The sequence below is a fragment of the Passer montanus genome, unplaced genomic scaffold (genome assembly GCF_014805655.1).
Source record: "Passer montanus isolate IOZ18808 unplaced genomic scaffold, ASM1480565v1 scaffold2, whole genome shotgun sequence".
NCBI lineage: Eukaryota > Metazoa > Chordata > Aves > Passeriformes > Passeridae > Passer > Passer montanus.
Window position 1 is genome coordinate 2,598,090 of NW_024366591.1, and position 24,429 is coordinate 2,622,518.

Sequence of the window (24,429 nt, forward strand, 5' to 3'; positions counted from 1 at the left end):
TTGGACCTTGTCAGTTATGGCATAATTTTCAACAAGTACTTTAAAATGGAGCCATTTAAATACCAAAAAAGTGAACAAAAATACTTTTACCAAATTTAGACAATTTCATAATTCTGTACATATATCTGCATGTTTCCCCAGATTTTTATGCTTGTGACTAAATTTCATTGAAGGTGTTCTCACGCATTAGAATCAGAACAGAATTTGGTTACTAGCTCAAAACTCTGAATCTCCTTCTCTCTTAATCACCTAGTAATATATTCCAGGCTGAAAGCTCAGTTTTAGCAGGAAGCCACAGCAGTGAAACAACCAGGAAAACTATTCTAGGTTCAGCACAACAATTTTTTTAAATGGAAAAAAAAAAAGGGAGAAAAGAAGTCACCAATTTCAATTTCATTGCGGTGTTCTGCAAACCTCAACAGCACTAAGCTGTTGCTTTCAGCTGCTATCCACAGAGGGAGTTGGGACAATAAAGGTCTTTTAAAAAATCCAGAAAACACACAACCAGACAGACATGCACTCATGTCACTGGTCAAACATCTTCAGAAGCAATCTGATGTTCTTTGTGAATAATATGCAAATTTAAGCACGTATAAATGGACATTTATAAATTTAAAATTAAACCTATAAATGCCAAGAGAAAGACAGATGATGTTCTCATAAATACTTCCAGTCCATCATTTCAACTGTTCCTTATGACAGGCACATGTCAAGAGTTTTGTACACCATCAGATAATGCTGAGAAAACTTTGGTAAACATCAACTACATGATGGAATAATCAATTATCAAATCTCAATCAATGCAACTTTTCCTACTCAACACATGGCTAGTAGTTATAAAGGTATAAAAGCAAATATTTCAAATACTCTATTTGCCAGTATTTTTTCAATTAAGGAACAAACCTTAGCTGCATTTTATTACAGCAACCTTTGAACATACTGCATATTGTAAGTGCAGGTTTGAGTATCTCCATTGGGGTAAATCCTCCAGGGCTTTGGCAATACAGATACCTAACCCCAGACATCACAAATGAGTCGCTGGGGGTACTCACCCCTTTTGTTTACCTCTAAAAACAACACAAGCCTCCAGACATGCCTGTTCCATCCCGTGCTCAGGAAGACACCTGAAGCAGTTTAAATTGGAGATGCAAAAGACACTTGGGCTTAAATGTTCATATTCATATTTAGAATTAGAAATGCAATCAAGGCAGTCAGCAAAATCCCACCAAATGCTACTGTTTTCAAGTACATGCCTTGCCTTGTGCTGGATGTAAATATATAATTGCATACCATGCATACAAAGATTAAGTAGGCTTTTGCTGTATTTATCAAGATGATTTTTTTGATAGCATTTTAAGTACACTTTTTCCAGGCTGCATTTTATTATTGCTGCTTATATATTGCTCTGTTTATACTCAGGCCTCTTTTGTTATCTTCAGAGAGAAAAGGATCATATCACAAAGGTGTAAGGATGGGTGACAATGGAACAATGATAATAACATCATTATGCAGTGTTTTGTCTCTTGTACCTCCATCACTGCCATGTTTTTTGTGTGATTATTTCAGCCTCAGGAAAAAGTGCTGCTTACTGTTTATGTCAAGAAGGCAAGATTACTGTTTGCATGATTACAATATCAAGTATGATGCACGTAATTCCTGTGATAATATAAATGTACCCCTCAACTAGTTCCTGTCTTTAATCCTCATGCAACTGGGAAAAGAAGGAAAAAAAACAACAAAAAAAAGAAAACAAAACAGTGAGTTGCAAATTCTTGCAGCCTCGTCTAGGCCTTAATCTTGTAAGGTGCAAATACTTTCACTCCAGTCCAACAGAGGACTCAAGGACATGGACAATCAGTACTTAACTCCAAGGGAGCACATGAAGAATGGACATAAATGGACAACTTGGCTGAATCAGGGCCAAAGTGCAGAGTTCTTATGTGTACACAGAATCTGAAAGTAAGAATTAAACAGGTTTTTTCCAGGCTCAAAAAGGTGCTTTATCCTTGTTACTGATCATTCTTTTTTCCCTTTGAGACAGGTAGGTTAAAGACCTTCTGGCACAAAGAATTATTCTTGTTTAAGAATTAAACAATAGACAGCCAAGAACTCAGTCCTGTAAGGATCTATGTGAGCTGACAAGACCTTGCATTATCAATGTCCTGGCTGAACTGAAGGAACAACTCTGCATCTGTGAAATTGCTATATTTACTTACTGATCTCCCTAACACAATCAGAACCAAGTTATTCAGAATTTATGTTTTAAAACTTACACTCGAGGCAAAAGCAGCCCAAACTGGATTTATGAAGGCTATGAATTCACAGTCAGAGAAAGGTTTGCATTGGAAGGGATCATAAAGATTATCTAGTTCTAACACTCCTGCCATGGGCAGGGTAGCCTTTCATTAGACCAGGTTGCTCATTCACCAAACCAAAAAAACCACCCCCCCCCCAAAAAAAAGGCAACTGATAAAGTAGGATAAAGTCTCTCTTTGGGATATCTGACATGCAAATGCAGGCAAATATGTACTTCCTAGAAACTGGGAGAGATTTAAATGCCTTGGAAAGAGTAGCTCTTCCATAAAGGAATTATGAATCAAAATAATGACAGGGGACTTTAAAAGGATAACTGAAAGCCATGCATTTTTTTCCATGAAGAATTCAGGAACTCTTGCACCTGAAACCATCCTAAATGCAAAATTACTATCCATATATGGATGGGAAAAAATCATGTGTTTTTACTGCTGCAATATACAAAAGAGAAAACTGCTAATCTATAGCTAATGCCACTGGCACAAATCCTTTCTCTAGCTTTTCATTAAAAGTAGAATGATTTTATAAACCTTCTTTTGTTTTTATTGTGAAAAAATTGTCTCAAGTTTCCCAGATAAGATATTTATTAAGTACTCTTCTGCTCCAGGCAACAATACAATTTAGATAATGCTTTTATACCTTAACAACCAACCTTGAATGGGTGTTTCAACAGTAGTGGTTTCACCCACAAATTAGCCTCTTATGTCCCACTTAAGACCTATTTTTGACCTCATCTTCAGTATAAGCATAATCTGGGTCCTCCTGCATCTCTCTGCATTAAAAATGTACTTTTTCCTCTCTTTTCCCCTATCGTTATTCTCCCACTCTAGTTGACATATATGGAAAAGTTCATGCAATTCACTGAAGGAACATTCCAGCACCTCATTCCAGTGGAAGATTCTTTGCTGTTCTGTGGATAAATACAATCTGTAAGAGGGAATTTCCTGTCTCATACTTTCCTTATTCCTTTGTATACTTGTATACTTTATAACTGTGATCATGTTTTATAGCTCTGCCTCACAGGAAAGAGAGCAATATTGTTCTGGGGAAGCAATCAGTATTTTGGAGCTTTTTACTATGATATATGTAGACAATTGCAATGCTTACCACTGCTCATTAGTAATACCCAAATAATTCTAAAATGGAGGTTGTTAACTGAATCTTCAGGCACAGAGAGGGGAAATTATTATCTTCTGGTTACCCAGAAAGTCAATGATTAAGCTCAGAGCTGAACCCAGGACTTCTGCACATTAGGCCAGTCCACTGGCTGTTATGCCACACTGCCCCTGCCATAAATCTGCTTGATGGATTTTTCAGTCATGGAACATTAAAGGCTCTGCTCTTTTCTAATGAATATGTTTAAAGAAAACAGTACAAACAAAAGCAAATGTAACACTTAAATTATCTGAGACATCCTGCTTTAATGACACGTTTGGATAAAGGATTTCCTACTGGAGACCTATGGACTGTTATACCTACTGAAAAATGTTTTAGCCAGTACCACTAGCTGGCATACTGGTATCTATTTATGCCTGAAAAGAGAGCATAATCAGTTTTAGGTGGTTAAGAACAATCTGAGCCAGCTTTTATATTACGAACAAAACCTTGGCAGTGCAGCAGCAGTGGCAAGTAGCAGAAAACTGCCTGCAGTGTTATTTGCCAGATTACTTGAACTATTTACACTGGGATTTCAAGTACAAAGTATTAAAAACTCAAGATTTGGAGAAGTCTTGGACTATAAATTTTTGTTCCTAGCTACAACAAGATGCACAGAGGAGCATTATGATACAGCATGACTGACTAAATGAAGCATTTTTAAACCACCTGAAGCATTTAGTAGTTCAGTTTGAACTGTTCGGATTTCTTTTTTAATTGAAGATTTGGAAAGCCAATTGATTTAGATTAAATGATCAACCTCTCACATTTACTTAAGATTCATGTTGACATTGTACTAAATACAGCCATATAGTTTGTATTCCAGATAAATTGATCTGACTACAAGCCTCACTCTTTAGTATGATTCTTACTCCAAGATAAATCAATATTTAATATCTCCTGCAACAGCCTCTGCAGATAATTTTAAACCTTTTCTCCATCCCATTAAGTTACCTTTAAAAATTCTTTATACAAGGCTTCACAGATGACTTCTGAAAAACTAGTTTATGAAAAGCAGTCTGAAATTCATTAATTCAGATGGAGAGGGTTTTTTAATCTTGCTGCATTGTGCTGATCTCTAAATCCATCTCTGTTTAGCTAATTCTCCTGCTCAGCTAATTTCAAGAATAAATAAATACTTCCTGAAAATCTGTAACACAGGTTTTTAAACGTAAACAAAAATATATTTGTACTGCCAACTTTGCAGCACAAGTTACCTCTGGGGTATGAGCTTCTGCAAAAACAGACTAACCAAGGCTCTCCCTGACTCCCTGAGAGGATGGGCACTCTTCATCACCAGGTACCAACCTCCACCCAGCTCCATCCCCACTGTCACATCAGCTGAGGGGAACAGTGAAAGCAGCGGCATGCCAGGATCAGACAGCAACCACATCCCAGCCTCCATTTTGAATATTAAAAACTACGTCTGCTCCCTCTCCCCTCCCCAGTCTCCAATCTGGTGCAGCAGCTGAGAAGGAAAAACATCTCTTCCTCCTCCCTCAAACCTCTCCTATGGCTAAGGGCCCCGCTGGGATAGGAGGCTTTGATATCAGAAGAATGCAAACAGCAAGGCTCAGGTTTGCAGCTTCTTAGGGTTTAGAAACAGAGACTTAAGAGGAATTTCAAATGATTATATATTGGGAGAACTGAAAGGGATGATGCCCAAAAAGAAGGAAAGAGCTATACACTCTGAAGCTATCTGGTTGTACATCCACCATTTAAACTATAGGATCTTCACATTCCTGTCTTTGCTCTCCCTCATTCTCATTCCTTATCCTGCAGTACACTCAAAGTGCATTTTCAGGGACATGTTATGCAGGAGTTCTGTCCCATACCTCACCTTTTGACCTGATGGTCCCCACAAACAGTCTACAGAACTTTAAAACATCTGATTCAGCTATTTGTGGGGTCATGCTGAAAAAGCAAACAGTGAAATGTTTCAGTTTAATAAAAGGGGAAGCTTTTGTTTTCAAAGCCTTTGCAGCTTCTACAGCAGAATTGCTCAAATAGTTCTGTCCTTGAGCAGGCAGGGAGCAGCAGCTAAAGCTGCTGAGAGCCCCTTTGCACTGCAGAGGCAACGTGCTAGACTGAGATAGCTCTTGCCTTTCAAATCTATTAAAGATCTTCATCTCAGGAGCTGTAACTGCTTTGGTTTCTATCAAAGCACAGCCTAAAATGGTCTGATCCTAAATGAGTTCTGTCATCAGTTACAAAATAGAATTATTAAAGAAAAAAAATGTGACTGATAACTCACAATGAAGTCTTCAATTCTATCTCCATTCCTTTGCTACTCCAAGCAGTCAAAAACGTGATAAATTGTGTATTTTGCTTATGGAAAATGGTCAGCATTTAGCTTATTTGTGAAGTCAAATCCAAGGCTGATTTAGCAACTAGAATGCAGCTGTATAGAGAACATGCCCACAAAAGAACAAAAAGAGGTGAAATAACACTATCTCTCCTCAGCATGACATGCTAGTGGAAACTCTAATGTGGAAAATGTGTGCTGTGCTATTAGTTAATTAAGATGTGACACACAACGACAATAAAGATGCTCTTCTCGTGAGACTCTACAAGAGCACCAGCAAAAGCAGGGTGAAGTTAAGCCACAGGGAAGAGCAGCAGCAGGGAGAAAAGGAAAGAGGACACAAAGTAGTAGATCATTGCAATCACTACAAGAAAATTCCCCCCTCTGCCTTGTGATAAGAGACTTCCACTACCTAAACCATAGGCTGCGCCACATTAGGAGCATCCTAATACTGCAGCACTGGGGTGTCACAGCAGTTGAAGGATGATTAAGTAATGCAGTCCCTGATTCAGAGGCACATGTGCTGAGATGCATCCTTACCTTAGCAAAAGCTTTACATCAGGAGAACTTAAGTGGGGGTGAAAAACAGGAAATTGGGTGCTTGTTTGCCATTTTAACTGGACTCTTTATGTTCTTATAGCACATATGGTAACTACAGTAAAATGGCAGAGGTGGGGAGAAAGCGAAATCACTTGGTAAACCAAGCAAGGAGTACACTTCATCACCTTCCCTTGCAGGACAACTCACACATGCACTACAAATTTCCTGTACTGGAGTTCATTCCTTTTGCCTGTCCCTGTTAGTGAGTACATCCTGATAAACTATGGGTGGCTTTTGGACTGAATGGAATGGATATCCTGCTCAGCAGAGCGTGCTGGTTATTGCAAACACTGATAGGCATTCCAGTCTACATAGGGTCAATTTGTAACTGTGAACATTCCAGTTCAGACTGCTCCTTGCAGTGAAAGAGGAAAAATAAACCCTGCATGAAAGAGGGTGGGAGCAGACCCACAGGAAAAGGTCTTCCTTGCATTTCTAAGTTTTGGGTTCCTTCTGAATGGAAGCCCTAAGAGTTGGCAACCCTTCTTCAATGAGACATTGTGATGACACAGTGTGATCTGTAGTATGACACTGGAAAATAAAACACAGGAGTTATGCAAAGGTCATGCAGGTAATCCCTTTTTAAAGGGGAATCCCTTGGGAGGGAGAGTGCAGCCATACAACCTAATCTTATTCATAGTATTCAAAGAGCTTGAGGAACAGAATTCTGGCAGGGAGCTGGCAGCTGAATACATTTTGGCAAACTGCTGAACCTCTGACAGACCAAGAAGTTTTACAGTACATGATGTGTCAGTGACTCACTTTGTATACAGCTCTAATGCACATCCTCCCAATGATGGCTTCTAAACAGAATGTAAAACAAATGCACCAGCATTCAAAATACAGCCAAGAGTGTTTCTGTGTTTTGGAAATGGGAAAAGTGGGATGCACAAAGCAAGAATCTCTATGTATGTAAAAAGACAATTCATCTAAATAAGAGGCATATAATGAAATAGTTACTTCACAATTGAACTCCAGGATGCAAAGAAAATGGCAGGGAGATAGGAATGCTCACACTGCCTGCTGTCTCAAGAAGCCTTGGCAAGGTAACAGTGAAATCATGCACCCAGCTACTGATCAACACAGGTCTGACATTAAACCACAAGTGTCCACTTCTCTTACTGGCTGTTTAATAAATGGCTTTGGAACGGGTGGAGGTAGAGAGGAGATCTTTCCAAAACCATGTCTCAGTGTTCTCCCTCAGTTAATGAATGTCAGCAAGTGGAATAGAACAGAAATTTGATATGTTTTTCTAGACTTTCTTATAGAAGCATTTGCAACATGTTAGAGGCCACAGGCATAAAAGTGGAATAGTGGGAAATTAATGTTGTCTGTAGATTTTCAGGATGTAAGCTGCGCAATTTCAGCTTGTGGGTTAGGCATACTTTAGGTTTTAAGTAGTGTTATAACAGCTTACTATGACTTGAACAAGATTTTAATATGAGCAATCTGATGTTGAGTATCATTTATTACCCTGTTACACATTTTCAATTGAGATAGACTTATTTGTGTAGTTAGTACTATGTGACTAGAGATGAACAAGCTATGTGCAGTGAACACTTAATGCAGAAATTAGAGTGTTTCTTATCTTTTCAAACTACCCCTGGAGTTTCAGCAATTTCTATACATGTATGAGTGTCACTGTTTTAGCAATCCAACTTTTTAATGCTCTGCATGAGCTATGCACTTAAATGCTCAATGGCTTCCTACTTCTGATTTATGTTGTAGTTGGACACCTATGATAAATTACATTGCTTTCAGTGTCTAACTCAATGATAATGCAACTTTGCCCTAAATTACCTGGGAGAAAAAAAATAAAAGGCAACTGGGAATCCTCTCAGCTCAAAAACTTCCTAGGTAACAAAAAGCTTTTACTTCAGTCTATCAGCCCCTGCATCCAAAAGCCTCAACACCACAGAAAAACCAATGAATCTGCCTCTGGCATACCACTGGTAGGAAAAAGATGGCAGTGGTAAGGGATAGTGCAGCAAGGCCTTCAGCAGCCCTAGATTAAGTTGCTGCAGAGTTCAGGGAGCTGCTGTAAAGATCTATAATTAGCACTGACACTTTATCAGGGGCTGGAAGATCTCCCTGATACTGCATTCCTCATTTGGTCAGTGGGGGCTGCATCAAAGCCTCCATTTCTTATTAAGAGGGTTTGAGCAATTTGCGCACAAAGTGCAAATGCCAAATTGTGCACAAATGTCCATGTTCAAATGTAAATACACTCATAGAAATAAAACCCTGTTTGCATGAATATTTGTGAAAAGAAACAAAGGAAGGACTAAGCATGGTCCAACTCCATTAAACAGATTTCAAACAAACACTTGCAAACAATGTTTCACATTATTGGCTAGAGTCTTTTCATGACACAAAAGAAGACAATTTTACCTGTCATCATGCTTATTCTTTTGATTGAAGCAGAACAGTTAAGCCAGCAAAAAGTGTTGCGTAATCCCACAAACAGGCAGCTTAGTAAATATCCTTAAACAACAGGGAGTGTATTTGAATTTATCATACCTATTGATGCAGCCTAATGACACTTGAGAAACAGGAGACATTTTTAATTTTAGAAAGTAATGAAGTATCAGGGAAAGCAATCCAAATTTATCCTTGCTGTACTTTATCTGCTGCAGTAGAGAGTTATATTGGCAATGCATTTGGTGCAGCAAATTTGCTTAGAGGAATACACAGAGCCTGGAAAAAAATGGAAGTAACTTTTGCGGATGTCTCTGCTTGTATCTAAGTGTGAAATAATATGTAAATGTATGCTGTAGTTCTCAGGACAATTGAGGAAGTGATATGATAGGATTGTGCAGCTGCCATTCTGACCCACAATTTAAATCAATGAATATATTCTTGTTCTAGCAAATTTATGCTTGAACAATAATTTTCAACCTATCTTTATTGTTTTGTGGAGAAGCATAATAAAAACACAGAATAAATTTCAGTGTATATCTGTAAATTCTCCTGAGTAGCTTGGGAAATGTATTGTATATAGGATCATTATGCTGTTACAGTCATCAGAAAGACACTATCCTTTATGGCAGAACATCATCTTTTGGAACAAAATATCCTTGTTGGTTTGTGCAAATTTTTCAACACATCCTTGAGACATGTTTCAATCTAATTCTGTTCATTTTGAATTTTCAGTTGCTCCAAAATTTAAGGGAGAAGACTGAAATGGGGCATAGTTTGTATCCTTTTCACCTGAAATACCCCATGCTAGGGAAAAAGCAGTGCATTTGGGCTTTTTTTCTTGAGCTGGAAAGACAATAGAAGAAAGGGAACAAGTCCCCATCATTACTAATATCATCATCATCATTATAATTAACACTGTTATTAATTTGGTCTAAAACCTGAAGTAAGACAACCTCTTCAAGTAGCCCTGACAGCAGAAATAAAAAATCATAGCTGTGTTCAGCAAGAATGCTGTTAACACAGGTAGTGGTAAAACCTCTAGCAGCCAATATTCAAGTGTAAAAATAGCTCTTGATACCAAAAGTTTGTGCAGATTTCTTTCCTAGAAAGAGTATTTTGTTACCAAGTGCTCTTGGCATTGAACTGAAGGCATGAAATATTTTTAAAGTTCACCTAATATAGGATGTTTCTACCCTCCGCAGTGTGTGTGCATGTGTGTACACATATGTATGCCTCTCTATATATGTGTCCATAGTCATTCAAATAATAATGTTTCATATAGGTTGTTAATGTCTAGGTATGTTCTCTTTTATTTTCTTATATCTGTACATAACAATTAGGCTGGTCAAACTTTTTTTTTTTAATTTATGTTCCAGTAAAATTTCCATGATTTATAGTTTGCAAAGATTGCATTTTTTTTCACTCAATTAATTTTGATAATTTAATCAATAGAAAAAATACTTCAGATTTTATTTTAATAAGCCTCTACATGACTTGAGGGGCTAAGAATTTCACTGTACATCTAATGCATTGGAACTGAAATCCACAAACTACCAATTTTATAAAGACAATTTTAGAAAGTAAGGTAATTGAGCAAACGGTTTAAAAACAAAGGTCACACAGAAAATTCTTCTATAGATGTAAACTGGATCTATAAGCTGTCACCAAAGCTAAATTATCTGCAAATTTAGATGACCTACATATGCCAAAGATTTTCCACTGTTTCTTTTTGTCTTTTACCTGTCAGTTCCACAGTTTCAGTGAACATGTATTTTTAATGTGCAAATTTCAAATACATTATTTGTATGTCTTTCTACACACAGCATACAAAGTAAAAATTTAAAAAAAAATAAATTTAGTAGGTGCATGGATAGGCATGAGCGTGACTACACAGGTGTAAATAGCATTTGAGCAAGAGCATGTGATCAATTAAAGGCTGCATCATACATTACCTACAGACAAAGTCAACAATTCATGAGCAGCTTTAATATTTCTATCTCTTGGGCTGGAGGAACAGCTTTGACAGGATTTCATACCCACAGCCTCCTGCACCTGGTTCCCATTACAAACCTGGCCTTGATAATGGGGCTGTGTTCTTCTGCAGGGGCTGATGTTAGGGCTGGTATTTTCCTGCCACAACTCCCAGAAGCTGAGCACAGTGTTATGGCTGTGTTTGACCCCTCTGTGCATGAGCAGCTACAGCTTCCACCACCTTTCTCACTACTCAGATAGAGATCAGATAAAACATTTCTCTAAGCATGGGTACAATGTCTGACCTGTTTTTATTTCCTGGGATATCTACAAAAGCTAGTGATACATTACAGGCTTCAGGGTTATATCTAAAGTCAGATTAGTTGTTTTCCTTCTTAGTTTATAATTGAAACATTTCTGCTTAAAAGATATGACTGGAGACACAGGAATTTTTTCCAAGATGCTCTGCTTTGAATTTAATTTCTAATTAAACTGAAAGTTCTAGTGTTCAAGCATAAATCCCTTGCAATACTTACCTGTGTCTGAGAGATACTAAAACCATTGAGCTATTCAAAAATGCATCTAATTCCTGATCAGAACTCACAAAAGAAAAACAAAAATGACAATGCTCAGTGTGCCCCTAAATACACTTAGAAAACCAATGCAAACACGTGTGACATTCATACAAAAGCAGAAATCACCTACACCTTGAACTTCTTAAAAAAATAGCAGGGAATTCCCTGAAGGGATATGCTGCCTAAGAAGGCCAGTCATACCACACACAATACACCCTGAAAAAATATGTTGCTTGGAATCTTTACTATTTTCCCCCCATTCTTTGTTACAAATACATATGGATGTCAGCCTTTATCTTATCTTGGCATGAAAATTCAAATATTGGAAGCAACAGCATAAATAAACAGAATTTCTCCAGCTAAAAAACTAAATGTTTGAGGTCCAGCATGTTTTCCAGTTCTAATAAAAGGGGGCAGTATTACATCAGCTGAAATTCTGAATTGTCCAAATTATCATAAAAAGAGCTGGAGAGGGATACAAGACTGCTGAATTCCACTGAAAATAGACTGTTACTGTGTACGCAGCCACAAATCTGCTTGTCTGCCTTGGGGTAAAATTTTCAGAGCTAGTTCAGTGGGACTTAGGCTCCTGCATTGCAGCCACTTCAAAAAATTTTTACTTGAGTCACTATTTTCCTTTCAAAATTATTAAGGAAATATTACAATGGGTATAGAATGAAGACACATCTTTATGTAGCTAGGATAAGCCCTAAGCCTAAAAAGAAAATTGCAAAATTATTTCAATTTCAAAAAATTCTGGGACAAACTGGCATTTTCTCTTTTTTTTTTTCTTTATACAGATTCTTCAGATTAAAATACTTGTGTTCAAATATGGCTTTAGGAAATTAACTTTGAACACCCAATGTAAAAAAAAAAATAAAGTTATAGCTCACATATATTATGCACAGGCACAAGTAGATTACTAAACTGAGCAGATTCACAGTCAAGTATAAAGGACATTTGTTTTGTGAGAAGTATGAGGACTGCTGGGATTTGTATTTGAAACTTTTCCCTATTCCAGGGCGTTTAACTTAGACCTGCCACTTGTCTGTTCTAAAATGATGGATCTGCAAAGAGGTTGTCTCTATGCAATGTGTCCTTCCACATCCCAGAAAGTCCCCAGGGAAAGGTTTGTTGGCTGAGCAGGATGACGTAGTCAGGAAAAAACACTTTGCAGCATCTCTTTGTAGGAATCAGAGTCTTCATTAGACAGATGGAATACACTCCCACTGAGTTGAATAAATTGCCTATATTCTTGCAAGAAAGTGAGACCACACTAACAGTTCCTCAAGTAAATCAATGTCTTTCTTTTTTCCCTTTCTATACAGTTCTAGATTTTTAATTATAGAATCTAAATACTTAACTTACATCATTGTAAGCTGTGGGAGGGCAGAACCTTTCTTAAGTTACAGTGAGACCAGAGCTTGCTACAATGAGTGTGGAGACAATACCATAGAAAAAATAACTTTGCAAAACTAGTCATCTGCTATTTTCACTGCCATCTTTTTTTTCCAATTTTTAGGCATTCACCCTTTAATTACAAGGAGAACAAAGGTTTAAACAACAGCAATAAAGACCCAATTGAAAATGCTCACTGTTCATGTCTCACTGCAGACTGAAATATAAGTATTGACCTCTTGTTTAGTAAGTATCAATAGTCTGTTAGAAGAAACTAAAGGGGGAAAAAACAAAATACAAGTTTTTCTTAAAAGGTAAAAAGGAAATAAGAAGAGATCAGTACCTGCAAATCTAAACCACATATTCATAAAGTTTATAAGAAATCCACAAGGCCCTAATGACCAATTAATTAATGTTCTAAATTTAAGAGTGGTCAGGACTCCTTTCAGTAAAAGGAAAAAGAGAATTGCATGCAGAATGAACTGGGAAAGTATTTGCTTAACTATGTGTTTGGGGTTTTTTAACAGAGTTGAGAACTGACTCATAGCAAGGATGCTTGTAACAAGGTGATCCTCTGTGACTGTCTGAGAAATCTCCAGCACATACAGAACAGACAGTGTGACTCCTGCCACTGCAGTTGTTCTGTCTCTGATGCTGAATGCATGGAGAGAAAAAAGCTGGCAAAAAACTGATGGCAGCATAATGCAGCATTGCTTGATTTTAGGAAAAAAAACCAGTACAATGCTGGAGCCATTGCATGGCTGTGGGCAGCCAAAAGGAGATTATGCATGACTAGTGACTTTTCCTACAAAGACTTCCTGAAGTGTTTTTGTACAAGTTTGTGCATGTGTGCAGGAGCTTCATATACATGATGAAGTGTAACAGCTCCAGAGGAGTTGTTACACTCTATTGTCTCAATAATCCACATACTTAACAGTCCCTAAATACAGCAGAGCGTAGCGCCTCCAAAGGGGTCGTTATGGCTTATCAAGTCAAATCCAAGTGCCTAAATATGGATTTGATCAATAGACTGTAATATTTCCAGGGGTGAATAATACATGTTTTTAAGAATATGCACATTTTGCATACAAACTGTTGGTCTATATTAGGATAAATTACGTGGATTCAACTTGCAAAACTTTGATTTAGATATAAGAAAGGAATAAAAAAAGGCTCATTAGAAGAGGTGCTAAAGTACCATGATTCCCAGGAAGTAGGCAATGACTCATGTCATTTATTTTGGGGTCTAATTCTGCTTTCCTACTGCAAATACACAGTTGTCTGAAATTCTACAAAAGATGAAGAATGGAATACAAACATGAAAATGTTATATTAAATTCTGCTTACTCTCAGATCTCAATGAATATGCTTCATGGGAAGTAAATGGGGATGTGGGGATACAAATATGTTGTGGTAATTGATTTTGTATTTATTCTATCTTGACTTCATATATTTTTCTCCAATCACAGTACTACCTATATTTTTATACAAAGATTTTATGAAGCATCTTTGTCAGAGTTTTCCTGCTTTATGTACAAAAAAGATAGGATCTGATTCTTTTTAAAATAATGTCAGTTATCTTATAAATTATATAACATTTTCAGATTCATTTAGAGCCTTAAATCAAAGCAAATCTTCTAGGCAATGACGGTAGTTTGAAATACTAAAATAAATACAAGTAGCTGAAGCAATGCAGATTTTGTTTAAGTACTCTTTTTTGTTGAAGGTGAACGTGGCTTGACTGGAAAAAAGTCACATCCTGCAAACAAGGATGAATTTTTGGAATGATTTTACTTTTGCTTCTATCACATGGTAAAACGTCTGTATATTATTTTCTTCACTTTCTTAACTCTCTCCCCTTCCCCAGTGTTTCTGTTTACTCTGTGAAATGACTGACACCATTACTCTTCCCCTTCCTCAGTCAGACCACTCTGGAGTTTTTTGCTCCACCTGACGTGGAGCAGAAAAATTCAACTCAGTTACAGTGATTTTTTTGCCCCATGTGCATCGTACTGGTTTAGGCTCAGAGTTAAGCTAGTTCATATGCTGCTGAGTTTTGGATTTGTGACCAAAACAGTGCTGGATAACACAGGGATGTTCACCTATTGTCAAGCTGGGCTTCTACAGCAAGACCTTTTTTGGTTTTAATGCTGCTGTGCCAGACAGGAGGTTGGGGGTGTGCCAAGCACTGAGAGGGGGACAGGCCAGCTGACCCCAACTGACCAAAGGGATATTCCACACCACATGACATCAGACTCAGCAATAAAATCTGGAGGAAGAACGAGGAAAGGGATATGTTTGGAGTCTTGGCATTTGTCTTTCTGTGTAACTTACTTGTGCTGAAGCTCTGCTGTCTTAGGAATGGCTATCTATCTGCCTGGCAATGGGCAGTAGTCAAATAATTCCCTGCTTTACTTTGCTTACATGCACAGCTTTTGCTATACTTATTAAACTATACTAATCAAGCCACAAATTTTCTAATTTCACCCTTCTGATCTCCTCCCCATCCCACTGATGGGAGCGAGCGAGCGGCTGCGTGATGCTCACCTGCCTATCCTGACCCACCACAGCACACAAGCTCAAATAACTCCACAGGATGCTATCATCTCAGAAGCATAAACCAACCTTAATGCCCTGGCAAATGATAATGTTGGTCTGCCCCAGAATGCTGGATGTTTTTGTTTTGGTCTTTCTGATGAGTGAATCTCTGTGAGCACTTCGAAAGCTTTGTAGATTTTTTTATTTTTTTTTGAACAGCAGAATATGAAGACAAGCAATTTTCAATTCTGTGTCTGTAACCAAATACAAAGCTTTCTAAGATTTGAATGACACATTTTTAAAAAGGCCTAAGCCCAGGCTTTGAAGTTATGTACATAATTTTGTGAATCAAATCATTTGCACAACAAACTATTACCAACTATCTGAACTTGAAGACCAGCAACTGACCAGAACTCAATAGCTTTTTTAAACCAGCTGCAGGCAATTAATTTGTCATCTTTTTCTGGTGCCAGCTTCCAGCTACTCATTTCTACAAGTCTAATTACCTGAAGCCAATTTCTGAAAATTTGGTCCTGAAAACACAGGGTTCTGATTCTTCAAAAGAAACCAATCCAAAATTGCAACTGTTATCAAAACTTCACTGGGATTATGACAGAAACTATAGGCAGTTTTCTTGGCATACAATTATTTCAAAATTATGTTTCTCTAATTGAAGTGATCTAGCATTCCTGCTCCCCCCACCTCCATTTTGATCATCCTGCCCATCATTTTAGAGTAAAAGAAGTATATCATAATGTAAATTTGAAAGGCAGAGGGTGAAGGGGGAAAGAACAGTGTTCTAGAATTCTGTTTGTGCAAAGGATGCTTCTGGTTTTAATGTATTTTATACTTGCTATAAAATATAAATACATTTTGCTTAGTATTCATAACCAAATTAATACTTTTATTTTCTTTAGGATAAGAGTGGGGTTATACCATCATTGAAAATGACTGATTTATATCCCTTTTTTTTTTTGCAATCTCTGCCTTTTCTCACATCTGTGGGGCGAGGATAACAGACCAGCACACCAGAGGTAAAACCAGAGCAAAAACTACAAGCTTTTCCTTCCTTAATGGCCCTGTAGTACCTGCTGCAATAAATAAACCCAGCAGGATTACATAGGGTCACTAAGAGACTTAACAACAGATTTCCCTGCTGCTGTTTTATTCTTAGGTTTTGAAAGTTGCAAGTGCCACCATGAAATGTCTCCTCACAAAAGATGGCATTTGAGAATGGTGTTGTTTGTATCTGTTAAAGAATTCTGATTCATTCTGCTATATTTGCAAGGAAAAGAATTTTTTTTTTTGCTCTGCCTGGTGTATAACCTTAATCCAGAACCTGTGCATCAATCTGTGTATTGCTAGTAACTGGCACAAAATAGAAATTTCAGATTATTCACTGAAATATTTACTGATTCTGCTTTAAAGGGTGAAAGATTAAATAGGAACTTGTTATATCGAATACAAGACATATACATGATACTGAAAATATGCAAGGAAGAGACTCAATAAGTAAGTGGATGCCATTTTTATACTTATTTTTCAAAGTGAAATCAAATGTTAAGAATTCTTTTAATAGCCCTTATAGTATATTAGATAACTTTTAAATGTCAAGCCACTGAAACTCATAAAATAAATTTCAAAATAAGCATAATTTTATAAATTCTTAATACTGATCATGTACGTGACATTTTTTTAATTTTTATAACCTGGGCTTTAGTATCCTGCCTCTTGATTACTCAAGGCAAACACTGACTTTACAATTAGAGTGTTTGAATACAGCCTGCTTGATCAGTTATTAAATTCTATATTTTTAATAGTATCAACTTGTATTAAATGAGGTTTCCAATTATGACTTTCAAACTAATACTAGCAGATGTATATATTTATTAGACACTGAGTATGACTTGGACAAACATTGTTTATCTTGTGTGGCAACATTTTAACCAATTTTTTTTTAACGGACACTACTTAATATGAGCGCTGTAAAGAAACTATCAAGCAAAAATATAAAATGTAATTAAAAGGTGTGTATCAATCTTTAATGGGTCTGTTTGTGTCATTCCTTTGTCTTTCTGTGCCTTGCTACGAAACACCCTTGTGGGCTGAGAAAAGATCAGAATATTATCAAAGTTACAGTTAATATTCTGCCGAGTCTTGTATTCAACCTGGACTCAAAACTCCTGTTAGTCTTTGGGCTACAATATAGTCTTCCCTCCCTCACCCAAGAAAGAAAGAACCTACCCTGCCCTCTGATACAGAAAATCACAGAATGTTTTCAGGCATTGGAACTACCTGCTGTTCTGGAGTGTTTTAACAAGTAGTCTGAAACACTGGTTGCTGTATGAGCTAGTTAATGTGTCAGTTTTCTTTCCATTCATTATTAAATTGCATCATAACTGTTCGATTTGCCAAAGCTTTAGTGAGCACTGGGATAGTGCTTTTCCCTTTCTAGGTAACTGGAGTAAGCATTGTGGTCTCTAACTGATTTTGTGTCAGTGGTGAAAAGTAACTTGTGTGCTGCATTTTCTGCAGCCAGTGGCACCTCTAGGGAAGCTAACAGAGAAGCATTCTCCATCCAAAGGGCTGCCTTTACCTCAGCCAGTTAGCAGAGACCTGCTGCTGGAGCAGATCCTGAAGAAAGGCCACAGAATGGGACAACACAGGTTCGGGAGATTTTCCAAGAGTCTGCTTTGTCCTCTCACTGGTCCTTAAGGCAAGTATGACAAAAACTGCTCCTGACCTTCCACACGTAGTCCCAGGCTGCTATTTTGTGAGCTGGATCGTGTCCTGCTCAGTCCAGTGCTGGCCCCATTATCCCAACGCTTTCTCTCATTTATCCTTTTACTCTCATGTGCCACCTCATTTCAGTGATTCAACACTGAAGATTCAGCAGAGAATGTTTAATCTCTAATTTCCCACTGCAACTGAGAGCCAAATGCAGCTGTTTTGAGCCTAAGTACTTTGTTGCACCTGAACCACAGATTCAAGCTGCCTCAATTCATGCACTGGCATTGTAATACTCCACCATGCTAGCACAGAACTGGCCTTTTAGCCATATTTATCAATCCAGCCATTCTCAAAAGCACAATTTAAAATTTGGTGACCACAAACAATGGAAGCTCCAACTAAGCCCTTTTCCACGTTCAATGTGCATGCTTACTGTGGCATTCATATTTTCTGAAAAAACCCTTTGTCCAGGATTTGTCTCCTGGGAAGCTGAAAAGCCTCCCAGAAAAAGGAAAACAATTTTATCTCATTTGCTTCTTCTATGTTTTGCTCCTTTGGAATGTGTTTGGAGATTGTTTATCCAACAGGTAATTGTTTCATTGGTTTCTGCTGTGAATTATTTTGACTCAATGGCCAATCCATGCCAAGCAGTGTCAGGGCTCTGGAGAGAGTCAGGAGTTTTCATTATTATCCTTTTTAGCCTTCTGTAAGTATCCTTTCTGTGTTCTTCAATATAGTTAACTTTAGTATTCTTTAATATAATATAGTATCATAAAATAATAAATTAGTCTTCTGAGAACATGGAGTTAGATTCATCATTCCTTCCTTCATTGGGACAACCCACAAATACAATAACTTACAGCTTCCTCACATGTGCACAGAACTGTGGGTGTGAATGCTGCCATGTACACCTAGAGAGGTTTGTAGCACAGCACTGAGAAGTGACAAAGGTGTATTTAACATTAAATCAGAGAGGGCTAAAAGCTCTGAAAAGAAATTTCATATAAAAATAAGAAGCTATTTTGCAGGGAAGAGAAGAGTGAGTGACAGACTGTGGGGGAATGGGAGACATTACCTTCTCATTCCTGCAGTTGTTTAGACCCATGTTATTCATGGAGGGCAACTTTCCATCAACACCATGAGGCTGCTGTTGCTGCTGCTGTTCCCTTTGGATTTGCTCTCTCATTTTTCGAGCCTCCTGAATGGCTTTCATTACTGTGTCCTGGTCCCCAAATAGGGCAGGTGAATTAAGACTGGAAAGGATATCTACAAAGAGAGAACACATTTTATTTAATTAATTATCCAAACTGGAATCCAGGGTAAGAACTCTCACGCTCTTAGAGCTGCACCCAACCAACATCTGCAGATGGGGGAGGAGTGGCAATTTTTGTCTGTTTGAAGGCTGAGTTACCCTACTGAAGTGATTGATAAACTCCTACACTTCTTTTTCTGCTAGAAATACATCCACTTAGGTCTTGGAATAGCCTGATGTGGAGCTATCTGACCATACTCATGGACTCAAATTTAAATTTGTGTTTAAGACAACAGTATTCTGAAGCTTAAACTGGAAACCTTTTGAGGGGTTAAAAATAATTAATGAAATGAACAAAGGAAAAAAATCTCATTAACTAGGCCATGAAACTCCATATCAGTTCTTAGAATTTCTTTATAGAGAGATCCATCACTCTAGACATTTGCATTTCCATTCCAGAAAGAGCACTAACATTTACTCTTTGGGGACAAAGGTCATTATCACCTTAACATGAGTATAAATCTCTAAATCAGTAGAGAAAAAAAACCCCAGTTTTCTTTCTATGACTCTGAACAGGAAGAAACTTTTAAACAAGCATCAACCTCAGCCAAGCACTCCTGTTACATCTCCAATTGCATTCATGAAGATGAGCATCCCAGACCCAGTTTTACATTTGAGAGAAAAATATAGCAATTATTTTGTGACTGTTTTTGTTTTTGTGACAAAACTGTGATCCACCTGCTCCTACATGGAAGTATTGTCTATACTGCACATGGATAGATTGGTGCATATATATTCTAGCTTGGGAATTTTGAGCAATCACAGTTTGTGTGTGACCTGTGCATCTGCCTGGCCAGCAAATGTCTTTTATAAAAGCTCTGAATTTGCTACGTTTGTGTACTTATTTACAGTCCACTACTCGGAAAAAAAAAAAAAATCCATCAAAACCAAAATCCAAAACAGTAACCAAAAACCCCAAAGAGGCTAAGATTTGGAATTAACCTTCAAAGATAATTTTTATATTTTTTTCATTTCACTGAAGTTCAGGTGAGCACAATACAGCAAATTCAACCTCAAAGGACCCTAAATTATTTTAAAATAAAAATGATTAATGGTATCTCACATATTATCCTGGAAACCAAGTGCTTAATTTAATACTGTGGCCTAAGTAAGAAGGGATGCAGACTGTGATGGTTTCATCCCATTCCATCAAGTGATAGGACTGGTGACATTTTCTATCTGAATGAAACACCTCTCTCAAAATAAAAATAATGTATTGTCAGACAACCGTTGTTCTTGCTGAGGAAAATTTGCAATGTTCTGAACCATTTCAACCACTAATTTCCATTCTGGACCCTAAGAAATTTGGAACCATATTTGCATGATTTTTAAAGAGATTTTGATTTGTAATCATCCACATGTAGCAAAAGCTCCTGCATGAAGCTTGCTGATTTTTGGTAATGTCTTCTTATCTTTTTTTATACTTAAGAATTGAGACAAAATTTTTTATGACTTTATGTGAAAAATATTTATACCTTAGGCACTATTTTTCTTCTGTGATACTTTCTCTTGAATGGTCTATGACTTCAGATTGATATTTCACTTTCTAATGTAAGATAATGCAGTGATAGCTGCAAATAAATTGACAGGTAAAGTATCTAGATAGTTACAGAAAATATATTTTAGAGATCATGATGTTCCCAAGTGTTTGGGAATGGAAAAAACCCCATAATTTTTATATATTTAATATATGTATTTAACATATCTATTCATTATTCACAAGTGTTTCTATATATTTTACAAGTACACTTGAGCTACAGATTGTGAATAAGTGGTCTGTAGTAAGTATTTAGTCACTGTTAAAATTTACTGTTTGAACTTTAGGGCTGATCATCTACATTTTGCAGCTCTTAATTCTGTTTCTTGACTGGTTAAAGTAGTCTTCATACATAGTTTTCAGACCAATTTTGTTTCATCAGTTATTAAGCTTATAGAATCTTGAACACAGGTCAAAAATTCCCTACTTGTCACTATAGGAATCAATGAAATCCTGACAGATGGGTGAACAAATGACAAAAATATGATCCAATAACAAAAACATGATCAAATAATAACACAAACTGGCTGGACTGATTCCTTTCCATCTCTTAAAAAAAAAAATCTATCTAGTATCCGATGAGGCTCCATGTGTGTGCAAAGATAGTTTTTTATTTTCTTGATCCAGAATTCAAAATTTAAAAGTTAACTTTGTGTGTATACACCCAGTAGGTGCCTTTAGGACAGATATTCACACAAACCTGTTTTATAAGTTTTATATATATATATATATATCTTTATTTAGTTATCTGTGTAAACCTGTTTTATAAGTTTTATATATATGTATCTTTATTTAGTTATCTGTGTGTATTTGTATGTATTTCCTACATTATGTATTTCTTTCCTGCATTTGTCACACACTGATACATCTCTTTGGATACTCTTATAAAACTCTGGCAATCAATCATTCTTTGAAAAGCTTCATTACATAATTTATTTATTTCCATTTTAAACAGAAATATGCACCCAAGTATCTACTTAATCCAGAAGTAAGTGTACTCAGACAGGAATTTCGTGCAGAAAAGGTTCCTATTTTCTCTTTTTCCCAGGACAGATTTGTTACCTAAAGAGGATCCTCTTCCCAGAGACCCACTGAGCGGGCTGGGGATGCCACTCTTGCTCGTCACTGTCACCGGGCTGCTTTTGCTGGCTGGGAAGAGATTCTGTGTTGGAGATGTTGGGGATTTGACAGGTTCAGCTGTTTTGGGTCGGGCTGAGAGATTCAGTGGCTGAGCTGCTTCATCCTGCAAGAATTGAATGTAAATAACTATTAGGAAAAGACAAATGAAGGCGTCATTTTGCAAGCAGCAGTTACTTTACACCTCGAAGACAATGCCACATTCCACAGCAATAATAACAAAAGAAGCTAATTATCTGCCTCCTTTAAGATTCAACGAAAGGAAACCTCATTAATTTCTCTGTGTTATGCTTCTTATTTACATTAACTATGTGACTGGATCATTCTTTTTGCCAAATTAAAATTTGAATTAGCTCACATTACAGCTTAATTTCCTAATGTGTTTTCAGAGATCTAAATTAACCTAGGGCATTTACAAAGAATTATTTAAAATTTCCAGCAGCTTGGTAACGCTTTTGCACTGGTTCTATTTGAAAAGTTCCTGGCACTATAAAAATAAGTTATGTAGCTTATTTTTAAATGTATTAGAAACTAAGTAATCAGAAGTACTACTATGAAAGAATCATTTGGAAACCCTGACAGCTCTTTGGCCCACATTTAGAGCTGCTGCTAGCTTATACATTCCATGCATCTAATTCAGAGTGCATGTTTTGTTCAGTGAAATAATCTATGCTGGTCCCTCATAACAGGAGATAAGAATTTCACTGAATTCAAATTCCTTTACTTATTAGGATAGTGACTACATACCACATGCATTTAAAAATATTTTTTTTTTATTTTCTACTATTTAATTTTGCTAACTTTACAATATTTTATTATTCAAATGTCAAAACTATTTTCCACGTAACTGCATTTCTGCTCCTTGTTCGATACTTCTGTATTATTCCCATATTCTGTATCTATTTCTGCTGCATTTAACATTTCTTATACCTGTATGTTTTATTTGCATTAAGGCAAGGAATCTTTTTTAAGGGTGTGTAAATCTAGTATCAGCTCCTTTATATGATTTGATAAATTTCATTTTAACTGTGGAAGAAACTCTCTCTGACATATGTCTTTTTTCTGTGCTGTAGAATAGACCCATCGAAAAATATCTCAACTCTTTAAAGAAAACTTATTCAAGCAATTAATTTCTTTTATAAGTATAAACATTTGAAGTGCAACCTTCTTTCCATTCTTTCAGCTTGTTCATTTACTTAATACATTAAGCAAGACAGAGCACTTACAAAACTGTAAAATGGTGATTTTCTGTCATTAAAGAGCCCAGTAAGACAGATCTCTCATTTAAAATATGCCCAGAGAAGAATTATGCTGGATGTAAGAGATTGTTCATATTTTAAAACACTGCACTGATCACTTGGAAGCTTAGAATTATGTCAAAATACAATAATACATCACATTATCTCATCTTCTCCATTCTCCTTACTGTCAAGCAAAGTACATCTGGTCACACACAATGCATTAAACAGGAAAATGTAATGAACAGGTATTTATAATGCCATCCCATCACCAGCTTTAAACTTTTCCTATAAAACTGCATGCCATTTCAATTCCTTCTGGCCTCAGAGTGTGTGCAAACATCCACACCCTTTCAGGGTCCAGGTGAGAGCAGAAGCTCAAAGGTACAAGGGACAGAGTCGATTTTGGTGCTTTGTGGCCACACTTACATGCGATCTCCATGTGAACAGACACAAAGTGGCTTCCAAAAACTTTTCCAAGAGTTCAGAGCCCCATTAATCTCCATGGGAAGTTTCTCCAGGAGAAACTTTCCTTGCACAGACACAAAGTGGCTTCCAAAAACTTTTCCAAGAGTTCAGAGCCCCATTCAGACCATGAACCTTGCAAGGCTAGGTGCTGTGAACATGTGCTCATATGAATCTATGCTAGTGTTCAATTTTTAAATAATTTTCCATCTAGTACTGATACGATAATGAAAGAACTCTAAACACTGCCAGAACTTGTTTTTTGTATTATATGGAGAGCATTGTCATTTCTGCAAGGCAACCAAAAAACTGGAAAACATTCTGGTCATTGACTTAAGGAAAACCTACCATTACTTTTTGAAAGATCTGACTTTCATAAAAGAATTGCATTAATTCTATAAATAATGCATGTAGTTTATACAAACTGCTTAAAACCAGAGAAAATAGAAAGGATTGGTTAAGCAATGCATGACCATCAAAACTGTCACAGCTAACAAAGGTAACAATCTGCAGAGACTGAATATAGGTACTGCTTTCATACTAATAATTTCTTCATTAGCTATTGGTGTTTGTCCACACAAAGCCCTTGTAGTTCATCTTTAATATTCTGAATGCAGTAGTGTGCTTAATAAAAATAATCATAAAAAGACTTCAATTTTATTAACATATACTTAAGTCCATTTAAGTTACATTATATAGGGAAACCCCCAAGAATTTGCATGTGGTCAATTCTG

The 24,429-nt window shown here is 36.8% G+C and overlaps 1 protein-coding gene across 11 annotated transcripts in view; it reads right to left on the reverse strand.

Moving 5' to 3' along the window:
- SOX6 (SRY-box transcription factor 6) overlaps nucleotides 1-24,429 on the reverse strand; it is a 375,549-nt gene that overhangs the window by 41,986 nt on the left and 309,134 nt on the right. For all 11 annotated transcript variants that reach the window (XM_039707456.1, XM_039707454.1, XM_039707455.1 and 8 more), the window contains 2 exons: nucleotides 21,918-22,098; nucleotides 19,082-19,272 (listed from right to left, as the gene is read on the reverse strand). In XM_039707456.1, coding sequence (XP_039563390.1) covers nucleotides 19,082-19,272; nucleotides 21,918-22,098 — 372 coding nt within the window. The remainder of the gene's footprint in view (nucleotides 1-19,081; nucleotides 19,273-21,917; nucleotides 22,099-24,429) is intronic.